This window comes from Elephas maximus, chromosome 2 (genome assembly GCF_024166365.1).
Source record: "Elephas maximus indicus isolate mEleMax1 chromosome 2, mEleMax1 primary haplotype, whole genome shotgun sequence".
Taxonomy (NCBI): domain Eukaryota; kingdom Metazoa; phylum Chordata; class Mammalia; order Proboscidea; family Elephantidae; genus Elephas; species Elephas maximus.
The window spans coordinates 82,403,296-82,414,515 of record NC_064820.1 but is presented as its reverse complement, the minus strand read 5'-3'; the positions used below and the strand labels follow the sequence as shown (position 1 = coordinate 82,414,515).

General features: G+C 48.5%; 1 protein-coding gene across 1 annotated transcript; it reads left to right on the top strand.

Annotated features, from left to right (window-relative positions):
- The first annotated feature begins 2,618 nt into the window (after positions 1-2,618).
- Positions 2,619-10,703, top strand: OTP (orthopedia homeobox). Its single transcript, XM_049866437.1, has 3 exons — positions 2,619-2,655; positions 3,934-4,343; positions 10,173-10,703. The coding sequence occupies exons 1-3, from the start codon at positions 2,619-2,621 to the stop codon at positions 10,701-10,703; spliced, it is 978 nt and encodes a 325-aa protein (XP_049722394.1).
- The last annotated feature ends 517 nt before the right edge of the window (positions 10,704-11,220 follow it).

Sequence of the window (11,220 nt, the reverse complement as noted above, 5' to 3'; positions counted from 1 at the left end):
ACAGAATATACGAGCGAGTGCATGTGGGAGGACGCGGAGCAGCCCTGGGCTGCTCTGGGCAGCTGTGGGATGAGGACATAAACGCTTGTGTGCACAAACGAGTAGACTCGGGGCCCCGCGCCCTTCTTCTCTCCCCAGGCCGCAGCCTGTCTTCCCCCCCTCCAGACCGGGTACGGAGCCACAGCATTGTGAGCCTCGGCGAATCTGCCTATTTGAGGAAGCCGGGCGCCGCTGCCCGGCCCCATGTCTGTTCCTCAGCCCCTTTTTCCCACCTCTCCCGCTGCACTCTGGTCTTGGATACCCCACAAGTCCTATCCAGACAGACAGAAACCCCTCAGTGAGCTCCTGGTAGGTGCGCATTCGAGCCACCTCCAGGGCGCATGCAGCCTCGCGCGGGGCGGCTGAACTGTCTCCCTCTGCTGCGCGCGCCCAGCGCTCTGACTTCTAGATTTGCGGTTTTGTTTGGGGAGAAGGGACATTCATTGTAGGGACAGTGTGTGCTTTAGGTCTTAGTATTCTTCCAAGGAGAACCTTTCTAGAAAGAACTTCAGGAGCTAGCCGAACGCCCTTGCGGCTCCCAGACACGCCACCGCCTCCTGGGCTCCACCAAACCGGAGCGCGCGGCCCTGGCGCCTTAGCGCTACATAGGCGGAGTTGGCAGCCGCTGCAGCCGCCACCGAAGCTCGGCCAGGCCCGAGGCTTCCGGGGAAGCAAGCGGTCCCCACAGCTCCGAAGGAACCGGTATGGCCGATGCCATGAAATCACACATGTGTGCGTATGTATGTGCGCGCGCGCGTGTACCGGGAGGAGGGGAACCGGCTGCTCGAGGTTGAGGAGGAAACAAAACTGCCCCAGAGTCCGCTTTGCCGCCTCCTTTGTCTCCTTGCTCGGTCCCTGTCACACACACACAGAGCTAAGGACACCCACACACACACACACACACACACACACACACGCGCGCACAATTCCTCTCGCATCTGCTCTCAGGCAGCATTTGCAATGTTTTGTGTAAGTCAATTGGACGGCGAACAAAAAAAAGCCATTTGCTCGGTATTATTTAAAACAGACTTCATAGGGCCACCCTTTTGTGGAAGCTTTATTTGCACTAAATGAATAATCTTAATTGCATCACTCTCGAATTAAAAATCAATGTTAATCAAGTTGGGAGTAGTACATATCAGTTTTCATTGCGCCTGGGCAGAGGGCATTTTTCTTGTGTTGCAACTAAAAATACAAGTCAAATAACTTTAAAAGGGCATTATGTTCTGTTACAAATACAATTGAAACGGATTGTTTAGGAGCAGATCAGAAATGGTACAGAATTTTGCACTTAATTTCCTCAGTTATCATTTACAATAAGAACCTCTGGGCTTGACAGCCAAGTCTAAACAGTAGTAAATTAGTACAAATTTATACTGATTTTACTCTAATAATCGTAATAAAAGCTTATAGATTTGGCACTAATTACATAAATGCCTAATGATCTTGAAAATTACTCTGGTTAGAAATATATTACTAATCTAAACTTTGTTGTTGGCTGGCTCTGAAAAATCAGAACATTAGAAATGGTTCGCTTCACTTGTGCAAAGCACTTTAAATTGTTCGAGTAGTTTAACATATTCAAGAGGAAAATAAAGAGCATTAAACTTTATTTACAGCCTTAAATGGAGTTGGGAGCCAGGCTGAACTTAGAAACTTTGACCAAAAGAGCGGGTTAGGGACCGGGATGCGCGCGTGGACCGCACGGAGGAACAGGATTCCGGAGGGAGCCAGCGGAAAGCGTGCATAGAGCACAAACCGACCCTGAGCGCGGGCTGGGGCGGCGCCGGGGAGGCCAACTCAGCGCACCCGCTGTAGGTCTGCGGCTGGGCTCGGCCCTGGTAGGCCCTTGGCCCAGCCACGACGCCTGGACCCCAGGCCCCAGGCGCAGGCAAGCTGGTTAGCAGCGAGGTTGAGGCGCGGTGCCAGAGCCGCTGTGTGCTCTCGCCGCGTCCCGGAGGCTCGCCTAAAGCAGCCACAGGCCGGTGTAGCCTAGAGCATGCGGGTGGGGGCGTCTCCCGGGTCACGCGGATGTCATGCCATCCTGTAGCGGCTGCCCTGCCTTTGCCGACTGAAGATTCTAGCTCCAGAAGACTGAGCGGCGCCTTTGAAGGGTGCAGGGCGGGGCAAGGGGAAGGAAAGGTATGTCCGGAGAAAATTGGGAGGAAGAATTAGCGGAGGCCCGGCCCAGAGGCCCCGGGTGAGGCCGCGGCGGCCGCCGCTGCTTTAGCTGCTGCTGGAAGGCTGGAGCCGCCAGGGCTACTGCTGCCTCCTCCGGGCGGGCGGGCGCGGGCGGGCGGAGTGGGGGACCCTCCGGGCGCTGACATTTGCAGGCTGCCCTCCTGATTGGTCCCCTCGCCGAGCTGCTCACGGGTTCATTCAACTGTTAAGCACCTCCCCGTCTCTCTAAAGGACATTATAATGCAAGAAGCCCCCTTTTTAACCACAAACCGAATTTTCTTTCATTTAGGTGATCTATATATATCTATATCGTATAGCTTATAGCTTATATCTATTTTAAATAACTTAAAGCCGCTAAAATTTGGGGGGGAACAGCTTTCGCCCTGGAGCGGTGCGCGATGCTGTCTCACGCCGACCTCCTGGACGCTAGGCTAGGTGAGTGCGCGCCTCTCGCCCTGGCAGCCAGGAGAAGCCGGGGCAGGAAATTGTCAATTTGTTCCTTATTTTACCTTAATGCGCCCTAAATGGACTAATTTCTTTAAAAGTAATTGTGTTGCATTAAAGTTTAATTTGATTTAACATCGTCTTTAAAAAAATCTATGGAATATGTAGATCCTAAAAAGGAGTTGGAGAATGTTGTTAGTTTTCGTTTTTCTTATTTTCTCTTTCCCCCACCCCTTTATATTTTTGGAAGGCGATCTACCCCAAGATAATTTGTTTGGAGGTGTTTCTCCTCTCTCCCTCTTGTTTGCTTTGATTTGGTATTTCTTCCTCTTTCTCTGTCCTTTTTTTTCTTCCTTCTCCCCCCACCCCCCAGCATCTCTTTCCCTCCTCCTCGTCTAAATATGGTCAAGTTTGTGGAAAATCTGGCACGAAAAGAAGCCACTGCAATAGAGGTGGATTTGCTAAGTGTGCTGTTGAGAAAAGAAAAAAGCCAAATTCATCCTCACAGGCATCCCGCCTTCTGCAAGGGACTCTGCGTAGTCGATGGCTCAGAGGAACGCGCCTTTTATTTCTCCGGAAAGAAAAGTTGAATTTTCTAAAGTTTGATTCACTGTTATGTCTATAGAGTTTAGTTGATGCTGCCTGGGTTGCTGGGCTCTGGGTTTCCGGTTTGGGAATCTTTGGTGATGGATGTGACTCCATTTTCCAAACATTTTCTCTGATTTGAGGGAGAGGCGGAGCTGATTTGTGTTGATTTCAGGAGGGTAGAAGGTTTGGAGACTTATCTTCCGCAGGTGAGAGGGGATAGGCTGAGGGCAAGAGAGGGCAAGAAAGGTAGAGTTCGTCCGGTTACCAAAGTGCAGGTGGGCAGCCGCCAAAGAATCCTTTATTTCTTCTTCTCCTTCTCCTCCATGCCCAAGGATTTGCTCTTGGTTTCCCGGGACACTGGGGGTACGGTTTATTAAAGGAACTCAGAAGCATGTTTTATTGCCAGGTCTGGGAGTTTTTTTTATTGCGGGAGAGACGAAAGCAGGTGCTGTTTACTACGCTAACCGGCTTCGGAGAGAAGGGAAAGGGCTGTGAGATGTTATTCCAGCTTGGCTGTCCGAATCCTGGGGAACTCAGCTTAGCACGCCAGGAGTTTCGACCAAAGGGCTAGCGTGGTCGCGAAAGGAACAGAGAATGGGAATGGAGAAGGACCGCGCCGGAAGGATAGTCCCTCCTGCTCTAGCCAGGAAAGTACTGACCACGACCCCATTTCCTCCTCAGGTATGAAAGATGCCGCCGAGCTTCTGGGCCATCGGGAGGCGGTGAAGTGTAGGCTGGGAGTAGGGGGCTCCGACCCCGGGGGCCATCCGGGAGACCTGGCTCCCAACTCCGACCCGGTCGAGGGAGCCACGCTGCTGCCAGGAGAGGACATCACCACAGTGGGCTCTACCCCAGCCTCGCTGGCGGTGAGTGCGAAGGACCCGGACAAGCAACCGGGGCCCCAGGGCGGCCCCAACCCCAACCAAGCCGGCCAGCAGCAGGGCCAACAGAAACAGAAGCGCCACCGGACGCGCTTCACCCCAGCACAGCTCAATGAGTTGGAGAGGAGCTTCGCCAAGACACACTACCCCGACATCTTCATGCGCGAGGAGCTGGCACTGCGTATTGGGCTCACTGAGTCCCGAGTGCAGGTACGCTGGGCTTGGGTGCCCGGGCAGAAAGGCGCGGGAAGATTTAGCAAAGGGAGAGGGTATTTCCTCCTCGCCTCTGAATCTTGGGCTGCGCGTCAGCTACCTCTGCGTTTCTGGGTCGAGTTAGAGCCTTCTTTGCCCAGAGATTGTTCCCGATCGCCATCTCCAGTGGACACTCAGGGTCCCCATCTCCCGCTAGTATATCCACATCCCCCGCAGAGAGTTCTCAAAAGCGAAGCCCTGCATTATTCTGCTGCCGAGTTTGCTCCTTCTTCCTTAGAAGGAAACCGCTGTCTCCCGTGCGGCTAAGCGGAGCGCGCATCTCAACTGAGCCCGCCTAATTGACAAGTATTTCATTACCCCTAATGAGTTTGCGCTAAGCGCCTGGATAAATCTGGGATACAACAATTATATACCCAACATGAAAAGGGAGGAAATAGGGCGGAATAGGTGCCTTTTTTTTTTTTTTAAATAAGAAACCACACCCAGTTTCACAGTGTGGCTTTATACTCCTGAATATCTCTCTCCAACACTCGCAGGCAAAACCCCTAGCTTTGACGTTTGCAACGGGTTTGCTTTGGTGGCCTACGAGTGTACTGGCGGCAACTGGAGCGGTCCCCCAAAGCCTGTGAGACCTAGATTTTTAAGAGTCCCCTATGGCGAAGTGGTTAAGAGATCGATTGCTAACCAAAGGGTCAGCAGTTCGAATCCATCAGCTGCTCCTTGGAAACCCTATGGGGCAATTCTACTCTGTCCTATAGGGTCGCTATGAGTCCGAATGGACTCGACGGCAAAGGTTTTTGGTTTTTAAGAAAATTGGAGGGTGGAGGGAGGAAGAAGAAAAAAGAAGACTTTCTGCTGTAGATACCCAACCCGAAGAAAGGACATTTAGAACGGGAAAGGTCGACAGGCAGATGAAATCATTACTGACCTCAGTGTTCCCCTCCAACCACCCTCCAAAGTGGAAATTATAAATAGCCTAGAAAATCACACTATAACTTTCTTGAAAATTAGGGAATAAAAGTATAAGCCCAGTGGAAGCTAAGATTTTTTTTTTGCCTTTTTAAATGAATGAAAACAATATTTCAAATATTTTATGGACAGATGCTGGCGTCAAATTCCAAGACTTGCACTAGTCTTGAGCTATCCAGGGTGCTGAAAATCTTCCTTTGCTCTCTTGGATGCGTGTATTTTCTGTCCCATATCCTGAGTGCCAACCTAACTTGTTAAGTCAGAACCGGCTGTTTTTTAAAATTCATTTTAAATTTCTCAGTTACTTTACATTTGAACTAAGAAGTAAGCAATAAGGATGTCCATAACCCCAGTGTCGAATATTTCTGTATTTGGCTTTTTAAAGAAAGTGTAAACTTGAAAAGAAGCATATGTTTCTACTCTAAGAGTCAGAAAATGAATGTCATAGGGGACTTAAAGTGCTCAAATTAATAAGGTAATATTCAGGGTAAAAGAAAAAAAATTTTTTTTGTATAACATAATAATTAATATATTTACCCAATATAAGTCTGGGTGGTTTTCTTAGTGAACTCTAGAAGACCTGAACACTGGCCATTGCAATTACACAACAAAAGAGTGCAAATTAATTGTGCAGATATATTATTAATACTCTTCAAAAATGTTTACCTTGCAAGTCTTTCTAAATCTGAAGTTGAGCCCAAGCCTTTACAAATAAATACAATTTCAATACTCCCATTAATGCAGATGATAACACTGGTATGTTAAAATATTGCAGGTTCAAAATTTATAAATTTTCTTTTACAGAAATATCATCTATTAATTTTTGTCTTAAAAATTAAAATACTATTGCTTAACCTAGCCATACTGGTAATTAGTTTATATTAAAATAGAACTCATAATCACAAATAAGATATAATTGTACAACTGATAATATGAAAAAAGAAAATGAGGTCTGTTAAACTTTATTAGGTCCACCAAAGGTTAACGACAATGATTTTTTTAATAGAAAAAGTTATAAGTGAAATAAAATATAAACTATGTAATAGAAGCAGTTATTTTCAGAAAGTATGCAGAATTTGCAAGAAGAAAGAGACAAAGTACTTTAATTGTTCTAGCATAATGTTCAACCAAAGATAATAGCTTGAGGCTGATGATAGAAACAATTTAATAGAATGGCAATTTCAATATTTTTAAAAATAATGTTCCATAGTTTAAAAAGTAATCAGATCAACATAACCTTCTTAATTAACATTTCAAAATGATTAACATTATGTAATATAATGCAAAAATAATTTATGGAAAATGTATTTACTTCACAATTCACTGTACCATTGCTCCTTGACCAAATTCAAATTAAATAGTAATTGGTTTATGTTCTTATATGATGAGTACTTTATAGTTTTCTTTATAGTTAACAGATTGCCACACATTCTTTTCAGTATGTGGGCCATTGCACTGATTAAAAATGATCCAAACATTTAATTTATTGCAATTGTATTTTTTAAAAAATGTCTATTGATTCTAGACTAACTTATACAACATACTTATTTACTATTTATATCTGGCATATATCACACCTTCAGGTATTTGCTAAAGCAACTCTACTCATATGGAGGCCAATTCCATGTCTGATATTGCTCCCCTTTTCTGGCTAGTGTAATAAAACCATTCCTTTTATAGCATGCCATTATTAGAAACCAATTTCAGAATTATTTATAACCTGGAATGGCTTATTAAGCAGCAATGTGAGAATCATGCAAATTACGTGATCAAATGCAATATAATAAGCATAATCATTAGTCTCTAGCACGGATTAATTAACTTTCGATATTTTATTTACATAAAAACCAAATCAGTGAAATAACTTCTGCACAGTCAGGCTTGCCTTTCAATATTTTATATGAACAAAAATAATGGGCTGTAATTCCATTGACCATGTCCCCCAGAATGGCCCTGTCACCTGCCACATCTTAATAGGGGGACAAGCTGAGAGTATTTTCTAGTTTTCTAATGGAATGAGAAATTGCATTTTCTTCCTCTCCCAGCACTATTAAAGTGTAATGAATTCGGCCCAGAGTTCACGGCTGGCTGATCGAAATGAACCTGAGATCTAGGCTTTAATACAGCTCCCCAGATTTCCTCCCAAATCTTCACATTAATCATTTGCTGGATTCCAATGAGATCTTCATAAAGGGTTTGCTTCAAGAGGGAAAAAAAGTAATATCCTCTCCCTCTCCTCCTCTTTCTCTATTTCTGGGCCATTTATAGCTGGGGAATTAAATGGGCTATATATTTTAAAATACATTTACAGTATGTCTATATTACTGTAACAGCAGATATCACGAAAGTAGATTTTTAGATTCCAACCTCCATTAGATTCTCACTGTTGTATTAAGCATTTTCAGAGAAGAGCTGCATTTCAAACTGAGTACAAAGTTGGCCTGTGGCTGTGGTTAATATATTTCCTGGAGTTGTCATCTGTGCATTCTCAAAATCTCCCTTAGGTTTTGCCCGCATTTTAATCCGTCATGCTCTAGTTTTCAAGTGGAAACATTCACATTTTAAAAACATATGCATCATAGGTTGGAACGGACGTGCTTGGATCCTATGCAGATTTTCCCCTAACCCAAGTAAGCCATGACACATAAAAAATTTGCCGCCACCATTTGACTGCTAACCCTCAAACATAATTGAGCACGCTTTTTTTATTATTTCTGTAATATTTAATATTTTCTGCTGTTCTTTTACGCCTGTGCATGAGCAGATCCTAGAGTCAGAAACCTTTCTGCCCGTAGGATTTTCTATCAGAATGCGGCCGGGCGGTCCCCCCCCTCTTCTTTTCTTTTGCTTCTCTTACCCCCACCCATACCTCCCTGCCCCAAACAACCAAACATTTCTGAGTTCACTGGTTAAAGCCTTAGCATAATGTGCGGGGTGTCAGAACCGGTCTTGAATTTATAGATACCTCTCAAAATATATCTGGGTGCCGCGTGTGAAGTGTGAGGACGGTTTGGACACACATACCGTCCCTGTCTAGGGCTCCATCCCATTTTACCTCCCCCCAATCCAGAGTTGGGGGGGTCCTGCGAAGCGACCTGAGATTGCTTGTAGCCAAACCCTGCTAACAGCTCAATCCGCCGCGGGCCGCATTGATCTTGTCCACCATCAAGGCCTCTGCTGCTTCATTAATCCACCGCGCCGCCAACTCGGGGACTGAGCAGACGCTAGGGTAGGCAGACAACGTGGGAAATGGGGTAGAAACCAGAGAAAGATTAAGTGGTGGGGACGGCGCAGGTATGGCAGAAAGGCCAGGGCCGGCCCAAAGCCAGGCGAGAATTCTAGATTGCAATGCCGTTCACAATGGTAAGCGAAGAGTGTTCTTCACTTGCAGGGATATGAAAACACCGCTGTGCATGGCTGGTTTACCGAGATTGGGGCCAGGTACGTCCATACTCATGATACTCTAGCTTGCAGAGTAAACACTAAATAGATTGAATTAAGGGATGAATAACCTTTGGGCCATGAATATGGTGGTCCAATTGCGTTAGCCAAATTCTAAGAGGAAACTCAATCAGTGCTTGTGCTGTGTCCCACATCATTTATGTTTATGCACAGTAAACCTCCAGCTGACTAGATGTTAAACTGCAAGCCTGCCAAATAGGCATGCTGGCAATTATTTAGAGAGAGACATACACAGAGACACACACAGAGGAAGAGATACCACATTCAAATGTGTGGAAAAGGGAGGTTATCTCAGTCAGGCAGTTTACTTGATTTATTTCAGACAGAACTCTTCTCCTGTGGTAGTGAATTTGACATCCATAGGCAAATTTGCCTGGTAGGGTCTGATATTCCTGGGTCATGATTAAGAAAGAGTAAGAGGCTCGTTTTCATTTGGAGTATAATTTATCAAATATACTGAAAAAGCCACCTGAGTTTGTTGAAGCAAAATTAAATTTGAGCCATACCTAGTGTGAGCTTTAAACTTGACTTCTTTTGATTTGTAGTGGGCAGAGAATTTGATTTTAGTCTATAGGTGAAATGGGGGCGCTTTGAGGGAATTGAAGGCCTTGAGCTTGGGATACTAAGTTCCTGCACAGAATAGACTTGAAGGCCCTGGGGCTCAGGGCTGCAGCAGCGGGTCTCAGCACACCCGCGCAGCCCAGACAAAGGTGTTCTTGGAGTAGTTTGAGAATGAAACACGGAGACTGGTGGTAGTGGAACCAAGCGCTCTCGGAGGAATCAGAAGACACGGTGGTGACCCAAAGAACACTGGCTCAATAGAGCTCACTTTCCCACACGGATCACTATATTAACCTTTCTGCTCTGTCAACCGCGTCGTTAGGGGCTTTCCTTTGTCTTTCGATTTTGAAACTGGCTGTGTCATCTCTGGCCCTTCATCAATTTCCAAATTTCCAGCGTTTCTGAAAATTCTATACCCCATCAGTGTGATAAGGCATGCTATTAAGCCACATGGGTACACATGTTTATCTTCATTTGTACACCTGTGGGTCGAGCTTTGACACATGCCTGCCTGCAGACCTGTGCATCTGTGTAGTGCACAGAGCATGCCAACGCGCAGGGGCGTGGTGAACCCCAGCGCAGGGTAGTAGTTCGCCTGTATGTAAGCGCTCCAAACCGCGGTAGCGAAGTGTGGCGGGAGTCTGCTCTTGTTCGTGCACCTGGCGCCAGTTGCACGAACCAGGGTCTCCTTCTGGGTGTGAGGACCTATCCCGGGACCGTGGAGGCCAAATGGGTGTATCTGACGGAGGTTTCTCGGGTTCAAGACCCCGCGCCTCCCAGTGGCCCGGCTGGCTTAACGGCGCCTTGTCTGTCTCTCGCTCTCGCCCGCTCCAGGTTTGGTTCCAGAACCGGCGAGCCAAGTGGAAGAAGCGCAAGAAGACGACCAACGTGTTCCGCGCGCCGGGCACGCTGCTGCCCACGCCAGGCCTGCCTCAGTTCCCATCAGCCGCGGCCGCCGCCGCGGCCGCCATGGGTGACAGCCTGTGCTCTTTCCACGCCAACGACACCCGCTGGGCGGCGGCCGCTATGCCGGGCGTGTCACAGCTGCCGCTGCCGCCGGCGCTGGGCAGGCAGCAGGCCATGGCTCAGTCGCTGTCCCAGTGCAGCCTGGCGGCCGGGCCGCCGCCCAACTCCATGGGCTTGTCTAACAGCCTGGCAGGCTCCAACGGCGCCGGGCTGCAGTCGCACCTCTACCAGCCTGCCTTCCCCGGCATGGTGCCCGCCTCCCTCCCCGGTCCCAGTAACGTCTCCGGCTCGCCCCAGCTGTGCAGCTCCCCGGACAGCAGCGACGTGTGGCGGGGCACGAGTATCGCCTCCCTCCGCCGCAAGGCGCTAGAGCACACAGTCTCCATGAGCTTCACTTAATGCCGCCGCGCCACGGCCCGCTCCGCCTGGGGAGCGCCCTCAGGGCCGCCCACAGGCCCTTCCGGTGCGCGCCCCGGCCCCTACGCCCTGCCCAGGCCTCCAGTCCTCCCTCCCCCCAAATCCCCGCCCGGGCCCCCTGCCCTGTCCCTTCCCTGCCCCTGCCCGGTCTCGTTTAGTCCGCACCTTTCGCCTTCACTTGCCCGGGCTCGCCCTAAGACCCAGCCCGCGAGGCCTCCCTCCGCCTGATTTCGCTCGCCCGCGGCCCCCAGACCCTCGAAAACTCCTTTTCCTTTCCCACGCAGCTCCTCCCACGGCCGCATCGCCAGAGCCTCACTCCACCCCTACCCGCGACCTCGGCCTCCTCGCTCGCGCTTGTCGTGCTCGCACGCTTGCCGCGCCCTCCTCCCGGCCCTCTGTCTGGCGGATTCCCACCTACATCTTAGACACGACGCCCACGGGCCTCTCGCCCGCTGCCTCCCCTCTTGTCCCTTCTTTCCCCACAACTGACGCCCCTCCT